The 19,831-nt window shown below is 66.4% G+C and overlaps 1 protein-coding gene across 8 annotated transcripts in view; it reads left to right on the top strand.

Moving 5' to 3' along the window:
- Positions 1–19,831, top strand: part of IQSEC1 (IQ motif and Sec7 domain ArfGEF 1) — a 142,147-nt gene that overhangs the window by 108,892 nt on the left and 13,424 nt on the right. For all 8 annotated transcript variants that reach the window (XM_043886880.1, XM_043886878.1, XM_043886882.1 and 5 more), the window contains 7 exons: positions 1,992–2,286; positions 5,753–6,981; positions 12,754–12,915; positions 14,464–14,586; positions 15,808–15,974; positions 18,803–18,942; positions 19,326–19,355. In XM_043886880.1, coding sequence (XP_043742815.1) covers positions 1,992–2,286; positions 5,753–6,981; positions 12,754–12,915; positions 14,464–14,586; positions 15,808–15,974; positions 18,803–18,942; positions 19,326–19,355 — 2,146 coding nt within the window. Of the gene's footprint in view, positions 1–1,991; positions 2,287–5,752; positions 6,982–12,753; positions 12,916–14,463; positions 14,587–15,807; positions 15,975–18,802; positions 18,943–19,325; positions 19,356–19,831 lie in introns of those variants that run through there.

The following is a 19,831-nucleotide window of genomic DNA, read 5'->3' on the forward strand; positions in this document are numbered from 1 at the left end:
CTGGGGAAGGGGCTGAGTCCCTTCCCCTTCTTTGTCAGCGGGGTGTCCCAGCCCCCGCCCCCAGCAGGAGCCAGCCATGAGAAAAGGGCCTTCCCGCCCGGCCCTGCACAGCCCCTGCCCGCCACCTCCGTGGCTTCTGCAGCCTCGGGGCTCAGGGACCATTTAAAATCCTGGCGAGCTGAGCCCTGGCTGCTTCGCTGCGAGGACATGGTTGCATTTGCCGCTAACCCTCTTCTTGGGAGACAGAGTGGCCCTGATGGAAGGGTGTCCAGTGGGGGCGCGTGGGGAGTGGTCCTGGGGTCTCTGGGAGGGGGGTAGGTGGAGTCTGCCGTCAGCCACGTGCACTCAGGGGACCCATCGCCTGGGGCCCCCCAGGCTTCTGCCCCCGCCCCTCCCGCCGTCCGTCCAGGGCTGTCTCGGGGTGCCCACGGCCCCCACCCCACACGGGCCCACGAGGCCCCGAGGAAGCTGCTGCCCGTGGCTGCCGGGCAGCAGGGGTGCTGGGCCTGTGGCCAGGCCTTGGGCAAGCAAGAGCCCCTAACTCACGGCCACATCGGGGCTGGCACCCAAGGCTCTTCCCCAGGAGACGACCCTCATCACCCTCCACTGCTGGGCTGCAGGCTTTGCCGTAGGAAACCCACCGAACGTCCCCGCGGGCCAGAGCGGAAGGCCGGCGCTATTCTTAGATGGCCGGACAGCACGTGCCGGCTTGGCAGCAGGCTGGAGAGGCGCCCCGGGCACCGGTGCCTGCAGCTGGGCTGCGCTGGCCCCTCCCCCAGGAGGCAGCCAATGGCCTCACGTTCCACGCCAGGCAGCAGGGCCCCGCCTAGGGCCTGGGACCACGCAGGGCAGAGCTGGGCGGGTGGGCCGGGCACAGGCTGCTGACTGCATTGCTGTGAAGATGGGACCCTGGAGGAAGGACCACCCACAGCCTGTGGGGCTCTGTGCCCTTCCCGAGGGACCGCCAGGCTGGCCCCAGGGATCCTAGGATGCCCTGCGGGCCGGGAGTGGCCGGCATCACTGGAGAGGCTGCCGGAAGGCCCTGGAACCTTGGTGAGTGTGGGGTGAGTAACCACCCCCACTCTGTGCCCTCACCGGGCACTTGGAAAGTTGAGGGGTGCGCACAGGCCCGGGGACCAGGGCAGTTGGCGGGGGGAGCCCCCCGTCCTGGCCTCTAATCCCGACTCACGCACGCTCTACCTGCGTGACCTCGGGAAGAGCCGGCACCGCGCGGGCGTCAGTCTGCTCTCCCAGAGACGGAGTGAAGACTCTGTCCTCACAGACTGGCTTTAAGAGTTCGAGAAGACGTGTCCGCCTCCAGGCCGGTGGTCACCAGCAGCACAGACAGGGCGGGCGGCTTCAGCACTTTCTTCCCTGTGGTTCATGAGCGTGATGCTGAGAGCGGGGGGCAGGGCGGCCCTGTCTGTGTGTGTGCCCTAATCTTGGATCAGGCCCCCGTGACCTCGTTTTACCTCCATCACTGTCCTCAAAGCCTATCTCCAGATACGCGCTCTGAGCGGTTAGGGCTTGGAGCTTGCAGATGTTGGTGGGGAGGGACAAGCTCAGCCCATCACAGACCCGCACAACGCCTGCCCGCGCGGGCATGCAGCGGGCAGTCACTCTGTTCAAAAAGGAAACAGAGGACTTAATCCTGGCAGTGGGAGCGCCGGAGCGAGGGGGTGGGACCCGTGAGCGGTCAGTGAGCGTCCCTGGCCACAGCCTGCTCCGTGGGGGCCCATCGTGGGGGTCGGCGGAAGGGGAGCAGGCCCGTCGGGGCGGGGTGTCGGCTGTTGGGAGGTGGGGGGGGGGGGGCGCTGTCCAGCAAAAGCAGGGCCTCCGCGAGGGGAGGGGAGCCTTAGGGAGGGCGGAGCAGCGGGTGGCGTGGGCCCCGGGGGTCCACCCAGGGGAGGGCGGGGTGTGGGCGGGACGCCTGCCTGCGGGGCCCAGGGCTGCGGTCTCCCCCTCACCTCCGGCCTGTGCTCTCTCCGCAGCGTTGAGGGCGAGGCCCCCAGCAGCGAGACCGGCACGTCGCTGGACAGCCCCTCCGCCTACCACCAGGGGCCCTTGGTGCCCGGCTCGGGCCTGAGCCCGGAGCCCTACGAGCACGCGCCGGGCGGCGCCTATGGACTCTACGCGGGGCCGCCCGGGCAGCAGCAGCGCGCGCGGAGGCCCCGGCTGCAGCACTCGACGTCCATCCTGCGCAAGCAGGCCGAGGAGGAGGCCATCAAGCGCTCGCGGTCCCTCTCCGAGAGCTATGAGCTCTCCTCAGACCTGCAGGACAAGCAGGTGAGCCGCGGGCCGCGCGGGGAAGGGGCGGGGTGGGGTGGAGTAGGGCGGGGCGAGGGGCGGGGGTGGGGGCGAGCAGGGCGGGGCGGGGATCCGCCGGAGCATTCAAGCCTGGGCGCCAGGCAGGAGCCGTTCGTTCCCCACGATTGAGGCCTCGGCCTTAGCCCCCTGCCCTTGCGGTCTCCTCCGGACTCCCGGAGGAAGCGGAGGGAACGGGCAGACGTGGGGTGTTCTGTCTGGCCTTGACCTCTGCCCACTTCCTGCTCCCCCCCACCCCACCCCGCCCCGGGCCGTTGCTGGGCGTCAGGGCCTGACTCCGCCAGCGCACAGGTTGCACACAGTGGTGGCCCCTGAGGTTCCGGGGCCCAGGAGAGGCCTGGACATTTGGAGGTCTGCAGGAGGGGCCCTCGGGGGAGGGGGAGGTCAGTTCACAACAGAAGCAGCTCGTCCTCTGAACAGCAGGAAGGCCAGGCCGCTCATCCCACCCCTTGGTTTGCAGTTCCGTGTTCTGGGGGGACACTGTCTCCTTACAGGCTGTGCCTCCTCCCCAGGGTCTTGGCCCAGACCCCCCACGGGGTCGGCATCTGTGTGCACAGCGAGGGGTGTGCCTGGCCTGCCCACTTGACCTCCTGTCCCCCCAGCCCCGTGGCGTTTGGCCCTGTGGTCAGGTCCACAACAGGAGCCTCTGTTCCGTTTTTCAGCTACACCCAGATCCAAAGTGGATCAGGACAGTTTATAGCAACAGACGTCTATAGCAAGGCCATTAAAATAGAAGAGAGAAAGGTTAAACGGAGGCCAGTGGAGGTAATAATAAGCCTCTCGTGGCCTTAGCATGACCACAGCTGTTCGTTTTTTCCCTCGCACGTTAGCCCAGTGCCAGCTGAATGCCAGACCCCATGCTGGTCTCTGGGGGGGTCACCGGGGGCCGGGGTGTGGCCACAGCCCTCGGGCGGACGCTGTGGTCCAGGAGACAGGTTAGCTGTGACGACACAGGTTGATTGTAGACCAGGGATGATACGAACCCCAAGAAGGAAGGAAGGGGAGGGAGGCCAGGTGCCTGTGGGAGGAGGCGGCTTGGCTGGGATGGGGGGAACCTTGCCAAGGCCCCTTGGAGCCAGGTAACCGAGGCCGAGGCCTTCCGAGAGAAGCTGACAGCAGGTGCAAAAGCCAGAGGCGGGCGAGCTTGCCGGAACGGGCGGCCAGGACGAGGTGGGGCCAGGGGGGTGACGCTGAGGGCCACCGAGCGTGCACCTCCCTGCGGAGCCTCCTGGCAGGTCGCAGGGAAAATAGAAACGGGGGTGCAGGGTGACGGTGCCTGGTTCCGTGAGGGCTTAGAGCCTGGAGGGCACAGAGCCGGTTTTAGTGGCAGGAGCCCAGTGCACGGCCTTGCAGTGGCCGCTGGCCCCCGGCCGCCACGTCTCCTGTGGTTCCCCGTCAGTGAGGGGGCCTGAGTGCCCAAAGTGGTGGCTCCCCTGCGTGGGAGGCCCAGCCTCGGGGCTCTTTGTCCTGTCTCGACTCTGAGCCTCTGCCCCCTGCACAACGGGCAGCTTCTGGGGCCCGTCTGCAGGCTGGACGCAGGGTCGGGGGCGGGTGACACCCGTGAGGCGAGCGCAGACGGCTTGGGTTCCCTCCCTGCGCCTCCAGTCAGCATCCAGATGGGGCCTTGGGTCAGCTCTGACCCAGAAGGGGGGCTCGGGACAGCTCTGGCCTACAAGGGGAATGACCCCGGGGGGCTGAGTGAGCGCGGGCCTGGGTCGGTGTGTCCCCATGGGAGGCCGGTAGGAAGGCCGGAGGGCTTTGAGGAGCAGTGCAGAGCCCACACCTGCCCCCCTAAAGCCCCTTCTGCTCCTGCCCCGACCCAGGGGGCTGGCTCAGGCCAAGAGCGTCGCTGCTGGGTTCGCGAGGTCTAGAGTCAGCGGGACAGGAGGGGCCCCCACCCCCCGCCGAGCAGACCCGAGGGACCCAGAACCCAGGTCTCGGGGGGTGGAGGGGAGAGGGCTTCCGGGAGCCCAGATGTGGGCCTCCGTCGGCCCCGAGGGCTCTTGGAGCTGTGCTCCAAACCCAGGAAACAGAGACGCCGCTCACAGATGTGGAAGTGAGGTCATCCCTTTGGACTCCGTTCAGTAACTCCAGGCAAGAGAAAACAGACCCGCCCTGGCTGCCTCCAGGCCCCGCCGGGCTGTGAGACTCGGTTTGATCCTCGGCCCACCCCTCCGCCCCCAACTCCTCTCCTGAGAGGGGCCGCTCTGCTCCCCCCCCTTTCTGGAGGGCTGGCACGTCCGCGTCTGGGGGAGCTGGCGTCCCTTAGGGCAACTGGGGCCCACACGTGCCCCCAGTGAGGCTCTGAGCCCTCCCGCCCTGCCCGCCCCTGGGCAGCTCCGGGCAGCCGTCGCCTCCCGTGGCTGCAGCCTGGTTCCCACAGCATCTGCCTGGCTTTGTGCCCTTAGCCGGTGCCCCGTCTGTTCTGCACAGACCCCGCCTCTCGAGGGCGCAGCCATGCCGTCCCCACCGAGGGGACCGGGGCGCTGTGCGCCTAGGGTGTGAACACCTCCTCCCGAGGACCTGGGGCCTTTCCCCCCGACGTCAGGGGCTTGGTGGGCCAGCCCGCTCCTCATCCCAGGTCTTCTCTGCTTCTGGAAAGCGGGCTCTGGGCTCACCCTGGAGGGAGGCGTGGGGAGCAGCCCTCGGGCTCCGGAGGCCCACACGCCTCGCGGGAGAGTCCCACCTCCCTGCCTGCCTATGGGCTGGGCCCACCGTCATTCTCCCAGAGGGCGCCCTGGGGTCTGGAGGCCTGCAGGGGTGTGTAGGGTCTCTTCTCTGAGGCTCAGCTTTCCCATCTGCTCAGGAGGGGGTGTGGGGCCCCCACAAGCTGTCCGCCCCTCCCAGGAGTGCAGTGGAGGGTCCCGCGCCTTCTCCGCCCCGTGCTGAGGGCCTGTCTCGCCTGTGCCCACCGCTGGCCCGTGAGGCAGGTCTGACTGGCCAGAGGGGCCGCGGGTCCAGACTTTCAGAGTCAGTCTGCGGACGAGGGCCCAGGCCTGCGACCGGCGCTCGGTGCTTAGGGCCGGCTCGGGTCTCGGGTCTCAGGCTGGTCTCCTAGGCAGCCCCCGCCACGGTCTCCTTGTCTCCCGGGGGACGGCCTGTAACCTCCTGCAGCAGCTCTAAGTGTCATTAAACTGCACGGGCCTGGTACGCCAGGGCAAAGGCTGCTGCGGACAGAGAGGTCTGGGAAACCACGCCCTTGAGAGGCTCTGAGGCGTCCTGCGGGGACCACCTGCTGTAACCAGCTCACCGCCCCTTTGTCTCCCTGGATCTAGGAGCTGCACTGGCACGGCGCCCGGCAGGTTCCTGGGTGGAGGAGCCCTGTGGGCACAACCCCAGCGGGTTCCTGGGTCTAGGGGCTGCGTGGGCACGGTCTGCCCTCCGGGCCGGGCCGGGCCGTCTTCACACCCCTCTCCCTCCCCCGCAGGTGGAGATGCTAGAACGGAAGTATGGGGGCCGCCTCGTGACCCGCCATGCGGCCCGCACCATCCAGACGGCCTTCCGCCAGTACCAGATGAACAAGAACTTCGAGCGGCTGCGCAGCTCCATGTCTGAGAAGCGTCTGTCCCGCCGCATCGTGCTGTCCAACATGCGGGTGCAGCTGTCCTTCGAGGGGCCCGAGAAGGCGCACAGCTCCTTCTTCGAGGGCAAGCAGGTCTCGGTGACCGACGGGGACACCCCGCTGGGCTCCCTGGGGCCGGCTGAGTGTGGGGATCTGGGCCCGCCGCCCCCACCTGCCCTGCAGGCCCCCGCGCCCGCCGGCGACTTCACGGACGCCATCACGGAGCTGGAGGACGCCTTCTCACGGCAGGTGAAGTCGCTGGCCGAGTCCATCGACGACGCGCTCAACTGCCGCAGCCTGCACGCCGTGGAGGGGGCGCCCGCGCCCGCCGCCGAGCCCTCGTCCGGCCTGCACGGCGCGGAGCAGCGCCGGCTGGACGAGATGACCGCCTCCTACAGCGACGTCACCCTGTACATCGACGAGGACGAGCTGTCGCCGCCACTGCCCGCGGCGCAGGCCGGGTGCCGGCCGTCCAGCGGCGAGTCGGACCTGCGGCTGCGGGCCGGAGCCGCCGCCCAGGACTACTGGGCGCTGGCCCACAAGGACGACAAGGCGGACACGGACACCAGCTGCCGGAGCACGCCGTCGCTGGAGCCGCGGGCGCGCGTGGAGCACCTGCCGCTGCTCACCATCGAGCCGCCCAGCGACAGCTCCGCCGACCTCAGCGACCGCTCGGACCGCAGCTCGCTCAAGAGGCAGGGCGCCTACGAGCGCGGCCTGGGCGGGCCTCAGGGCAGCCCCAAGCACGGCCCCCACGGTCCCCCCAGGGGCCTCCCCCGGGAGGAGCCAGAGCCGCGGGCCCGGCCGCCGCGGCCCCTGGACGCCCACCTGGCCATCAATGGCTCGGCCAACCGGCAGAGCAAGTCCGAGTCGGACTACTCCGACGGCGACAACGACAGCCTCAACAGCACGTCCAACTCCAACGACACCATCAACTGCAGCTCGGAGTCCTCGTCCCGCGACAGCCTGCGCGAGCAGACGCTCAGCAAGCAGACCTACCACAAGGAGACCCGCAACAGCTGGGACTCGCCCGCCTTCAGCAACGACGTCATCCGCAAGCGGCACTACCGCATCGGCCTCAACCTCTTCAACAAGTGAGTGCCCCCAACCACCGCCGCCCGGCCTGGCGCGGCGGGGCAAGCGGGTCGTCGGGCCCCAGGGCTCTTTGAGCAGGCCGGGTCTGCGTCCCCGTGGGCTGGTCAGGGAGGAGGACCCAGGCAGGCCCGACACCCCGCGGGGCGCGGGGTCCGTGGCGTGGCCGCCACGCGGGGCTCTGGAGAGAGAGCAGGTTGAGGACGGGAGACTGGTGTGTAACAGGCTATTCTCAGTGAGGCTGAAAATAGCCCTCCCTCGGAGGGGACGCTGGCGGCTCTGGCTGCTAAACCTCGGGCCTTTCCTCTCTGGATCTGGTATCGCTGGCCTGGTGCTGGCCTCTCCGGGGAGGGGGCACATGGAGGGGATGTGGCCAGCCTGCCTGATGGCTGCTGCACTGTGGGCCCCCCCACCTCCTCTTCCAGACGGCAGTGGGGGGACGTGGGGTCACGCCCTGCCCAGCTGGGGCACGCGGAGAGGCCTATCCCGAAGGGCGGCTGTGGGGAACCGCGGGGTCACACCCGGGCCCCTGGGGGCAGGGCGGCGTCCCTGGCCCTCGATCTGCTGAGGACCATGCGTCCCAGAGCCATCGTGGGCACCTGGGGAGCCCTTGAGACTCCGTCTGCCCCCAAGCCATGGCCGGAACGCTGTGTGAGCAGGGAGGCCGTCCTGCACTCTGACCCAGGAGCCCACCCGCCTGCTCTGGGCCCCGCCGGTCCCAGGGCATCTTGGACCCTCCTGCGGGAGGCTAGGATGACCTGGGGGGCCCCGAGGTCCCCTTGTCCCCAGCAGGCATCATGTACTGACCCGGGAGTCCCGGCCGGGCGGAGAGGCAGGGGCCGGAAGAGCTGCCAGCCTGGCCCAAGCACCTTGGTCCCTGGACTCCTCCTGGCGCTGCCAGCCCTCTGCCGCAGGCCAGGCAAGAGCCGCCCCGCCGCCCCAACCCCCCCCCCAATGTCTGGTCCTCACCCTTCCTTCCTGCGTGTCCCCCGTGGGTGTGACCTCTGTCGCAGCGGCCTCGTCTGTGCAAGTCATGGTGTGTGAGCTGGAGATGAGCCTGCGTGGAAGGGGCTTGGAGAGAGCCGGGCACACAGACTCCGGCCCGTGCCTCCCTGCCATCCTGGCCCCCGCGGACGTCCCCTGGGCGCGGGCCACGCACGCTGTCCTGCTCTGATGCTGCCACGCAGTTTGCTGCTGGTGGCCGGGCCCAGGGCGCCCAGTGGCTGTTTGTTGAAGTGGAGCCTGCAGCTGGACATGGGGACCCGTTTCCCCACACCCTGGACGGCACTCAGCCCTGTCTCCAGTCCAAGTGTAGAGATAGTGTCTCTTGTTTCACTTTCGATCTGCCTGTCTCCTTCTAAGGTGGAGCATCCGTATTTGTGTCTTTTGGCTGTTTTGGTTTTTCCTTCTACAAAATGCCTGTTTCTATTTTTTGTTTATTTTTGTGTTATTTCTCTTTTTGATTTCCTCAGTTCATTTCAGTTTAGTTCAGTCGCTCAGTCGTGTCCAACTCTTTGTGACCCCACAGACTGCAGCACGCCAGGCCTCCCTGTCCATCACCAACTCCTGGAGTTTACTCAAACCCATGTCCATCGAGTCAGTGATGCCATCCAGCCATCTCATCCTCTGTCATCCCCTTCTCCTCCTGCCTTCAATCTTTCCCAGCATCAGGGTCTTTTCCAATGAGTCAGCTCTTCCTATCAGGTGGCCAAAGTATTGGAGTTTCAGCTTCAGCATCAGTCCTTCCAATGGACACCCAGGACTGATCTCCTTTGGGATGGACTGGTTGGATCTCCTTGCAGTCCAAGGGACTCTCAAGAGTCTTCTCCAACACCACAGTTCAAAAGCATCAATTCTTCGGCACTCAGCTTCCTTTATAGTCCAACTCTCACATCCATACATGACCACTGGGAAAACCATAGCCTTGACTAGACGGACCTTTATGGCAAAGTAATGTCTCTGCTTTTTAATATGCTGTCTAGGTTGGTTCGATTTCCTAGCGGTTCTTTATATGTTGTGGCTCCTGATCCTTTGTAATTACAGAATGTTTTCCTGTCATTGGCTACCTTTTCTTAAAACTTATGAAGTAGAATCCTTGTACTGTTAAGATCTGTCCTTATAAAGTGTCCAGTTTAGCGGGTTATAATTATACATCTTTTAACTTTGTTTATGCTTTGTTGGTTTAACAGAAGTTAATAATTCTTTTTTACGTTTTTTCTTACTGAGATGTACTTGGCACGTAAGCTAGCTTCCGGCATACAACACAACGATTCCCTGTCTGTCTACATATGTGGTCAGTTTATCAGCGTCCTCTTTGTCTGCTACTTTGCTTTTCTGTGTTTTCTTTAGAGAGACTCCACCCCAGGTCATCACGTAGGGTGAAAGTATTTTCCTCAGGACTGCCGTAGTTTTGTTCTATATCCTTTAGTACGTCCGCCTGGTGTTTGGTTTGGAGAATGGTACCCGGTGAGGAGTGTAGCTTTTATTATTGGGTGGAAGTTAGCTGGTCGTTCACACACAGTTTATTGAAGAGTCTGTCCTTTCTCTGTTGACTTGAAGTCCCGCCTGATTCCTCCGTGAGCAGGGTCTGTGCTGGGATCCTGCCGCTTCCTTGGCAGACACTCGTGGAACACCTCCTGCAGGCCCAGTCCTGTGCTGGGGGCCTGGCTGCGTCCGTGAACAGAAGAGAAGATCCTCGTGAAGCTCCCTCCATGCCCGTGGTCAGGGGCTCTGTCTGTTCCTCTGCCCACATCAGGCGTTCAGTTTTATGTGCTCTCTTAGGGCAGAAGCCCCTCTTTTGTCCTTTTAAACAGCAATCCTGGCTCTTGTCGGCAGTTGCTCTCCCACACCGATTGTGGAAGCAGCTCGTTAGGACTGTGGAAACCCCTGGTGGACTTTCCATGGCAGCCCCTTGCAACTGGGGGGCCCCAGCCTGTTACACGTCGAGGGGCAGAGGTGAGGCCAGGCCACAGGGCGTGCGTTAGTTCAGATTGCCGGTGATCACAGTCTGTCCAGCTGCCCTGGCTGAGCCCAATGCAGGGGCTCGGCGGCCACGTCCCAGGACGGGCCCAGGGCTGCAGAGCCTGCTGGTGGAGGGGGGTGGTGGGGCAGAGGGGGTGCATGGCCGCCAGACCCCAGCCTTGTGGCCGCCAGCTGCCTGCCTGGAGCCTCCCCGGGCCCAGAGAGGGCTGGTGGTCCGACCCTGTGCGGGGCCAGATGCCCCGGGCAGGCCCTGGAGCCACCAGCAGGAGGGCAGCGGAGCGCAGAGGTCCTGGTGGGCCCTGCCCGAGGCCGGCCCCGCCCCAGGAGGCCTGGCCTTGGCACCGCAGTCCTTGCCTTCCGGCCCGGGCCCCGCCTCAGCGCCCCCGCCCGCCATGTTCTCCCTGCGGCTCTCCCTCCCCCAGGCCCTGACCCCCCCTCGCCCCAGGCGGCCTGGACCCCCACACCGGGGTCGCCTGGAGTCCGAGTGACGGGTCCCGAGCGGCCGAGCGGGGAGGAAACAAGAGAAACCTGAGACAGGGAGGCCGGCTGGCCGGGAGGGTCGCCCCCGGGGCCACGCCGTCCGCCTGACGTCCAGATATGCCTCCAGCCCCAGGGCCGGGTCGTGTGGGCTCCTCCTCCGGTCAGCACCGAGCCCCGTGAGGGGCAGGGCGCCCGGGAGCACGCCTGGGGCAGCTGGGAGCCAGCGGCATCCCCCGGGCCAGGGACCCAGGAGCAGTGTCCACTGCTGGCTCCTCGGGGTGAGGGAGTCCTCCACTCGCCAGCCATGTGCCGCCTGGGCCAGGAGACCCCCGACCCCCCACCTGACCTCTGGCTGCAGCCCCCGTCCTCGCGGTTGCTGGGAGCTCCTGGTCTCTGCCCCAGCCTGCTCAGTCCGGGTTCCTGTCCCACAGTGTCTTCTGACAGCTGCCCAGTGGACGCGCCTGCTCTCACCTCCGCTCAGGCCGAGAGCCAGAGCCATCTGGCTCACCCGCGGCTTCACCAGCGCGAACGCCATCATTGCTGCCCCCAAACTGTGTCCTAAGCTGCCCGAGTCGCCCCCACTCCCGCCCGACTGCCAGGGGCTCCTAGCTGGAACCCCCAGGGCAGGCAGAGGGCCCCCAGGGTGCATGCCTGCCCTATTCAGAGCATGCCGGGCCTCTCATCCCCGCTCCAGGGGGGACAGACAACCCCAAGGGCTGCCTTCCGACCCCAGCCTCCTCCCCAGACCCTACTCTGAGCCCCGGAGAAGCCTCATGCCCTGGGATCCTGCAGAACCCATGCCCATCACAGGGCCTCTGCATTCGCTGTTGCCCCCACGAGGAGGCTCCCCCACGCCTCCGGTCACTCTGCCTCCCTTGTAGGAGCCCCTTCCGCCCTCGCCTGACACCCAGACAGGGGGCAGCAGCGGTCACGCTGGGCGCAGGGCTGGCCCGGTCCAGCCCCACCGTCCGGAACGCCGCCTGACAGAGCTGGCATGCCTCACTTAAACTAGGGGCGTCCCCGTTGCACGGAGCTGCGAGCTCCTGATTCGGGGCGGCGGGGGTACCCGGCAGCCACGATGCTGGGTGACCTTGGCGTGTGAACACGGGGAGGAGCAAGCAGGGCAGAGAGGGGAGCTCAGGACGCCCCAGGGCAGCAGCAGGAGGCTGGGCCGGACCAGGGCACGCGCCAGGGCGTCAGTGGCCAGGGTGGCCCCGGGGGGAGGGTGGGGGCACCCGGGTAGGGGAGCCTGGGCCTGCCCTCCCGCCGTTGCCACACAGGATATGAGCCCAAGGATGCCAGGCCATCTCGGAAACCCAGGTTCTCTGTCCAAGCTCCTGATTTCTAAACGTTGGTGACGGCTGGACTTGCTTTGTTAACGTTGTGAGGGTGTTACCAGACCGTGGGCTCCCCTGGGGGCGGGGGCCGGGGGGCGGGCAGTGAGGCGGTACCAGCCGTCCGCGTATCAGCACCTGTGGCCAAGTGGGAATGGGGACCCTGGGCCACCCCTCTGCGCCAGGACCCAGCGGCCCCGCGGGTCGCTCTCTGCCAAGCTCGGGCACAAGGCTGATAGCAGGGTTCCCTCACAGCCAGAGGCCGGCCCGCACGTAGAAACACGAGGTCTGCAGGGTCTGCCATCAGCATTCGGCCGCAGGGAGCCCCGGCTCTGACCGCCATGCCCCCAGAGTGCCCCGCAGAGGCTCCAGGCCCGTCCAAGGCTCCTGCTTTCCCGCCCTATTTCTTCCGATCACGGGCGCCTTCCCGTGAGGTCAGCCAAGCTGGCACCAGGCCCTGAGGTCCGGGCCGAGGGAGCGGCCTGCTGGCTCACTGCCCGGTCCCCAGAGGCCCCCGGGTCCCAGGGCAAGTGGACACTCAGCCCCTTCCCGGGCTTCCAACCGCAGCGGGAGCCGGCTCTGGGCCTCTGTGTCATCTGGTGTCGTGGAGGTTTGTCCTAAACCTCCAGGTTCTTACCTACTGTGTGCCACGTTCCAGGCGCCCGCCCGTGTTAACACACCCGTCCCGCAAGGGTGGTCCCGGCTCTGGGAGGCCACGCAGCTGTCAGGCGCCTGGGCAGTGGGGGGCGGCGTGGGGGCTGAGCCAGCGTGAGGGGTCCTCGGGGTGCCGGCCGTCCAGCCTGTCCTCGGGTGGTCAGCGTGTGCTGGGCGGGGCCGCTCTGTGCATGCCCCTCGCTGGCCCAGGCTGGGCTCGGGACTGGACGGTCCCAGGTGCCCCGGGTGGTGGACTCAGGCTGGGACAGGACCGGGTGCCGCGGGGGCGGGCGCGCCCAGCTGAGCCTGTCTCTCGTCCCCCAGGAAGCCCGAGAAGGGCGTCCAGTACCTCATCGAGCGAGGCTTCGTGCCCGACACGCCGGTGGGGGTGGCCCACTTCCTGCTGCAGCGCAAGGGCCTGAGCCGGCAGATGATCGGCGAGTTCCTGGGCAACCGGCAGAAGCAGTTCAACCGCGATGTGCTCGAGTGAGTGGCCTGCCTCTCCCAACCTTCCCCCGACGCACAGGGCCCCGGGCACCTCCAGTGGGGCGGGGGTCCCACCACCTCTCCCCCAGACACACGCAGAGCCTAGGCACCTCCAGCCCCGTCCAGCAGGGCCAGCCCCACCCCTGGTCCCGTGGCCTCCGTGCTGACGTCCTGCGGTGCAGCGCGGGCAGCCGGCCCAGCTGGGGCCCCATCCTCCTCCCTCTCCTGCCAGGAGATGGGGTGATGGTCCACCAGGCTGGCAGTCCCAGACCCTGCAGAAGAAGGGGTTTCCAGCCCCTGGCGACCGCTGGCAGCTTTGAGAAGGCTTGCCTGCACCCCCGACCCTCCCCCAGTCTGTCCTGAGAGGAAGGGCTCTGTGTCTGGGGCCTGTGGTCACTGGGCGGGTGCTGTGTGCAGGCCCTGTCCTCACTTCACCCACAGGGGGTGGCGGGGTCCACAGCCCCCTCCACAGACGAGGAGCCAGAACCAGCAGTAGGTGGCTCAGCGGGCGCCCTTGGCCAGGACCTGGGGCACGGCTGCAGGCCTGCTGTGGGCACCCAGGCCCCACACGGGGTGGACGAGCTGGCCGGTGGGCCAGGCACAGGGTCAGAGCAGGGGAGAAGCAACCCCGGTAACGGTGGCCGGGCGGGCTGGCCACGTGCACACGCCGCTCTGGCACCCCGGGGGGAGGCCTGTTTCACAGGTGAGCAGACCCAGGCTCTGGGGTAGGGGGTTCGGCCCGGGTGCCCCCACGGGCACACACACCCATGTACACACGCAGCTTTGCACTCGGTCACACGCCCACACCCTGGAGAGGCAGCCTGTGCCCCGGCTGCCCCCCCCACAGCCCCTCCACTCCGCCCACCACCCCCCCATCGTGTGGCTGGTGTCCCCTCCCCTTTGAAACCAGGGAGGACCCGTCCAAGGAGCGCTGATTCGCTCCTCCATGAACAGGGCCCAAGATGACCGTCCAGCCCAGGCCCTGGCCTGCAGCCGGCCCTTGGCCCACCCCCCCACCCCCCACCCCCACGCCTCAAGCCGCTGCTGGTCTGTTGGAAATCCGGGCATTGTTCTCCTTAGATCAGAAAATAGTGGCGGCCTCAGGAAGTAGCAAGACCCCCCCCCAGCCCCCCGCAGGCATCCTTCTCAAATGCTGGTCAGCAGACCGTCCCGTGGGGCCCCACCCCCTCCTTGCCCTGCTGGCCGAGCATGCTCGGAGCATCGCCCCAGTGCACGGGGTCCCTGGGAGTGGACACCAGGACCTCTGCAGCCCCACCAGGTGGTCGCTGCAGGGTCCCCCGTGCAGACCCACTTTCTCTGCTCAGGGGCCCAGTCAGGCTAGGGGCGGGGCCGTGGCCAGAGTCCCCTGCCCCCCGCGGGCTCCCCGGCTCTGCCCTCCTTGCGGGTCAGCGGGTGGGAACGGCACCACACCCCCGGACGCCCCTCGGAAAGGCCTGGGAGAGCCTCCCTCCAGGCCTCCCTGCTCTGAGCCCTCGCCCCCGGCGGGAGGGGGCAGGGGCGCTGACCGGCCATGGGCTCTTGTTCCAGCTGCGTGGTGGACGAGATGGACTTCTCCGCCATGGAGCTGGACGAGGCCCTGAGGAAGTTCCAGGCGCACATCCGGGTGCAGGGCGAAGCCCAGAAGGTGGAGCGGCTGATCGAGGCCTTCAGGTACGGGCCGGGCCGACGGGGAAGCTGTCCCCTCTCAGAGGCCGGGGCCCGAGGGCAGAATCCCCCTTCAGAGTCAGGTTGCCCCTCCTGCGTGCCAGGCGCCATGCGACCCAGTGCTGGAGCCTGGGCCTCGGACGCTGGCTCCCGAATCCGTCAGCGTCGTCACAGGGCGGACGCTCAGAGACACAGAGAGCCTGGTTCTGACACCTGTGCCCCATGCCGGCCGTGTGACCTTGCGCTGGCCACTTAATCTCTCTGTGCTTCAGTCCTCACCAGCAGAGGGGGAGGATGATGGCGCCCACCCTGGAGTGGTTGGGTGGGTGAACCACTCGGGATGTGTGGGCATGTTTAGCCCAGCGCCTGGCACCCCAGAGAGCCTGTGAGCAAGTCCCTGCAGCCCTCCTTCACGCTGGGACTGTGCGCGCTGCTGTGGGAGGCCCAGCCCCCTGGTCTCTGCGTGGGTGGTGAGGCCGCAGAGAGAAGGTCTCACACAGCAGAGACCCCAGACCCTGGTAGGGGAGCATTCCGACACGTCCATCCAGGAGGGCTTCTGGAAGGGGCAGCCCTTAACAGGGGAGAGAAAACTGAAGCCCACATTGTCTAAGCTCTGATTACTGCTGCCTCTGAGCTCAGGTCGCGGTTCTCCCCCTGGTTCCTCTTCTCCATCCCTGCCCTACCCACCCAGCCCTCCACAAGCGCGCCAGGGGAGGGGGCTTTGGGAAGGCGTGGGGGCGTATCGGAGGCTGTGTGTTAGCAAGGCTGTTAGTTCAGCTGCCACAGCAAAGGTGTCACAGCAGCAGGCGGCTGAAACCACCCGGAGGCGGCCGCCCTCTGAACTGCAGCCCTAGGCTCCTGTCACCTGGGGTCCCCAGGGCAGGTCCATCTTCACTCCGGTCGGGGCAGAGGGCGTGGAGGGCCCACCCCGCCTTTAGGGCACAGCCTCCCATCAGCCAGCACTTGGAGGGGGCCCGGGGATGTGGTCCTCAGCCCCAAGCAGCCAGCCACCATCCAGCTGGGGGGTGGGGGGGACTTGACTCACTTGGCCAGCAGACAGGCAGACGGGCAGGGCCAGCTCCGCTGGTCGGGGGTCCCTGCCGTGTACCCGAGGCAGACACAGAGTCTCTGAGATGGGTGACCAGCCTCGGGTGTTTGCGGCCGCTGATGGGTGAGGGGTGGGCTGGCCTGCCCCGGCTGAAGCCCCGCCCCCCCAACCCGCCCCAGCCAGCGGTACTGTGTCTGCAACCCCGGGGTGGTGCGGCAGTTCCGGAACCCCGACACCATCTTCATCCTGGCCTTCGCCATCATCCTGCTCAACACCGACATGTACAGCCCCAGCGTCAAGCCCGAACGCAAGATGAAGCTGGAGGACTTTGTCAAGAACCTCCGCGGTGAGCCGCCCCGCCTCGCGGCGTTGGGTGGGGGTGGCCGGTCCTGGGGCTGACGTGAGCTCTGGTCTCCCAACGACAGCAGGGTTTGGGCCCAGGCCCGGATGCCGGGCCAGAGGGCAGAGGGGCCGCAGGCCGGGAGCCCGGGGCCTCTGAGCACTGCCGCTCCCCAGCCTCCCGTCTGGCCTCCCTGTGGCCCATGGGAAAGCTGGCTGTGAGCTGCGTGCTCCCGGTGACCCAGGAGCTCCAGGGGCTCCGGTTCCTCCTCTGGTTTAGTGCCTCAGCCATGGAACCGGGGTCTCTGCTGTCTGTGAAGCGAGCCCGGGGGCAGAGGCTGGGGGAAGACGGGGCTGCCGGGACACAGCTGCCGGCCGGCTGTCCAGGCGTCCGTGACCTGGCGGTTCCTGCGCCTGTTTGCTCCGCCGCCCCAGGACGACGGGGACGGGTGGCTGTGTCCCCCTAGTTCCCAGGGCGGGGGCCGAGCACCCCGGAACCAGGAGAGCAAGCTGCTTGGCTCCATCTTGGGAGCCTGGGCCGTTCCCACCGAGGGAAGGTTCAGAGAGGGGAGGGGACTTGCCCGAGGTCACACGGCAAGTGAGAGTCGGAGGAGGCAGGAGCCCCAAGGCCAGGCCAGCGCTTCTGCATGAAGCACACGCCCAGCTCATTCTTCTTAGGGGAAGGTGTCCCCACCCAGCCACACACACACCAGACACACCTTTCCTCTGAAATCGCTCAGCTGCCTAGCAGGCCCAGCAGCCTGCGGCTCCGGGAGTCCAGGGAGAGGTAGGAGAGGAGCCTGGACACCTCACAAGCGGTGTTTTGCTTTTACTGATAATTTTCTTTGAATTTTTTTATTTACAAATATGTGTATATACATATGTTTACTTTTTCATGCATTTCAGTTTTGGCTGCGCTGAGTCTTTGTTGCTCTACGTGGGCTCTCTCTAGCTGCAGTGCACGGGCTCCTTCTCGTAGTGGCCTGCCCTGTGGCAGCTCACGGGCTCTAGGCACACGGGCTTCGCTGCTCAGCAGCATGGGGGATCTTCCTGGACCAGGGATCGAACCTGTGTCTCCTGCATGAGCAGACGGATTCTTAGCCACTGCGCCACTGGGGAAGTTCCTTAAACTTACATTTTGGATGGGTCCTGTCTTCACGTGGTTCAGAAACCAGAGTCACGTGACCCAGCAGTCACCCTGCTTGGAATTTACCCGAACGAGTCGGAAACTCCCCTCTGCACAGAATCGCACGCCTGACTCACAGCTGCCCAAACCAGGAAGCCCCCAGCTGTCCTCCGGTGGGCGCACGAACCCTGGTCCATCCAGCCCGTGGGCTGTCACTCAGCGCTGCAAAGAAGTGAGCTGCCGAGTCTGGGAAAGACGCGGAGGGCCCTTAAACGAGCATTGCCGAGTGAAAGCAGCGCTTCTGCAAAGCCTGCACGCAGTCTGATTCCAGCTGCATCACATCCTGCGGGGGGCGAGGCAGGAGACCGGTGGGGGGCGGGGGGCGGGCAGGGACGCAGAGAGGAGCCCAGAGGGTGTTCGGGGCGGTGGACGGCCTCTGTGTGATGATGTCACGGTGAACACGTGTCGCTGCGCGTTTGTCCAGACCCACGGGATGGACACCACCACGCGGGAAGTCGCGCGTGACCTGTGGCCTCTGGCGACTGGGGCATGTCCGAGTTGTATGCGAACACACCACTCTGATGGGGCTGCTGATTGTGGGGGAGCTGGGATGTGCTTTCCCCTCAATTTTGCTGTGAACTGGAAACTGTCCTGGAAAAAGAGCCAATTAGAAAAAACCCGGGAAGTGCAGAAGGTCCACCGCAGGGCCGCTCCCCTCCCCGGAGGCCGTCCGTCGGCTCTGAGTCCCGCTGTGCCTCCCAGAGGTCCCCTGGGAGCCGGTGCAGACGCGAGTGGTTGGCTTCAGCCCCTTCCACTTGGCACCTCACTCTTGGGTTGAGGCCCAGCCATAAACCTAGGGCCCTTTACTGCATCTGCTCACCTCGATTCTGCGGACACACAGTCCTCCCTGTCCCGGCGTCCCCACAAGGATGGCTCGGCCAGTTCCCTGATGGGGCACACGGGTTCATTCCCTTCTCTGGCAGTCTGGAGGCAGAACCATGATGCATATCACGTCCCAGGGGGCAGACCCCTGAAGGCACTCTGTGCATCTGAGGGTCTGTGACATCAGGGCAGGGGCGGGCGGGCCCGGACGGCCCCCCAGAGGGCTGAGCTGTCCCACTGCTGCACGCCACCCCAAGAGCCTGTGGGCCGAGGGCTGGGTTGCGCATCTCTCCTGAGCTGGCCTGGGTCTTTCCGGCACCACTTCCAGGGCCATGTAGCAGAAAAGGCATGAGTGTGTCATCAGAGCAACCCGGGTTCAAGTCCCAGAAATGGGACAGCAGCCACTCAGACCCAGCGAGCTGTCCGAGAGGGAGGAGGCTTGAGCTGCCCTTGTCCCTGAGAGGTTGCTGTTCTCTGGGGGCCCTGTATCATGGGGGAGGGCTCCTGGCTCAGAGAGGCTCGGTGTCACGCTGACAAGGGGCCAGATGAGGACATGGGCCCGCCCCACAGCGCTGTGAGTGGGATCAAGCAAGGCAGTGTTTATGGAGCCCCCCGGGTGTGGCTAGAAGGCCCCTCCTCGCTAACCTGGGGCAGAGCTGGCCTGGAGCTGGAGCTGGGCTTCTGAGAACACGGGTCACGGGCAGGACCCGTCCAGCAGCTGTGGGCCGGGAGGCCTGTGGCTCAGCGGGAGACGGGCAGGGATGCCGCTGCCTGGACGTGGTTCAGACACAGTGCCTCAGGGTGAGCTGGCCGCTGTCCCCTCCCAGGCGTGGACGACGGGGAGGACATCCCCCGCGAGATGCTCATCGGGATCTACGAGCGGATCCGGAAGCGGGAGTTGAAGACCAATGAGGACCACGTGTCGCAGGTGCAGAAGGTGGAGAAGCTCATCGTGGGCAAGAAGCCGGTAGGTGGTCTCTGTGCCCGCCACGGGGGGGGGGGGGGGGGTGGGGACCACCCAGGCCCCCAGGAGCCCCCCAGCCCTGCAGCCCCGGGCCAGCCCCCGATGCTTCTGGAGCCTGTTCCTCCAGTCAGGACTGGTGAATTACATCACCTTTGGGGCCGTCTAAGCCACTTCCCTCTGGGTCCCTCCGAAGAGAACCTGAGGCCTTGTTTGAGCCGGTGGCTGGGACCGTGCAGTGACTCCCTGGTGCCCTGGGCTCCCCTCAAGCCCGCTCAGGGCGCCGGGGAGGTGCAACGGGAGGGGTGTCCCCGGGGTCTCCTCCAGGCCCCGGGAGCACATGTGGGGCGTTAACCTGTCTTGTCGTCTGTTCACCGTTTCCCCCGTAGATCGGATCCCTGCACCACGGGCTCGGCTGTGTGAGTGCCCTCCGCTTCCCGTTCCGTGGTCCCTGCAAGCCCCCAGCTCCCGGCCCCCAGACCCAGCACCCTGGTTGCACGAGTCGCTCTCTATGGCGATGAGAAGTTTGCTTGTCACAGTTCTCTCCGCCTCAGATCTCGGCGGCCCCGCAGGGAGGGCTGTGCTGTCGGCCCAAAGCGGACGGTCTCCATGTGTCTCGTCTGGGCCTGGTCGAGCTTGTCCCCCGGCCCTGAGACCCTGCGCCTGAACTGATGGCCTCAGGGTGGCACTGAGGCCTCCCGCCCTCCCCCTGCCCACCTGGCCCGGGTCTGCCTCCCCGGTCCCTTCCGCTGGCCGCCAGGTCAGGGCCCAGGACCCTGTCACTTGTGTGACCCGGCCCCCCGGCCCCGCGCTCTGCCGTCCTGTCTCCCGCACCCGAGGGCCCAGGCTGGGCCCGCATTCCCTCCTGTGTCCCTGCGGGTGGCCGAGCTCGGCC

Source organism: Cervus elaphus, chromosome 24 (genome assembly GCF_910594005.1).
Source record: "Cervus elaphus chromosome 24, mCerEla1.1, whole genome shotgun sequence".
Classification (NCBI taxonomy): domain Eukaryota; kingdom Metazoa; phylum Chordata; class Mammalia; order Artiodactyla; family Cervidae; genus Cervus; species Cervus elaphus.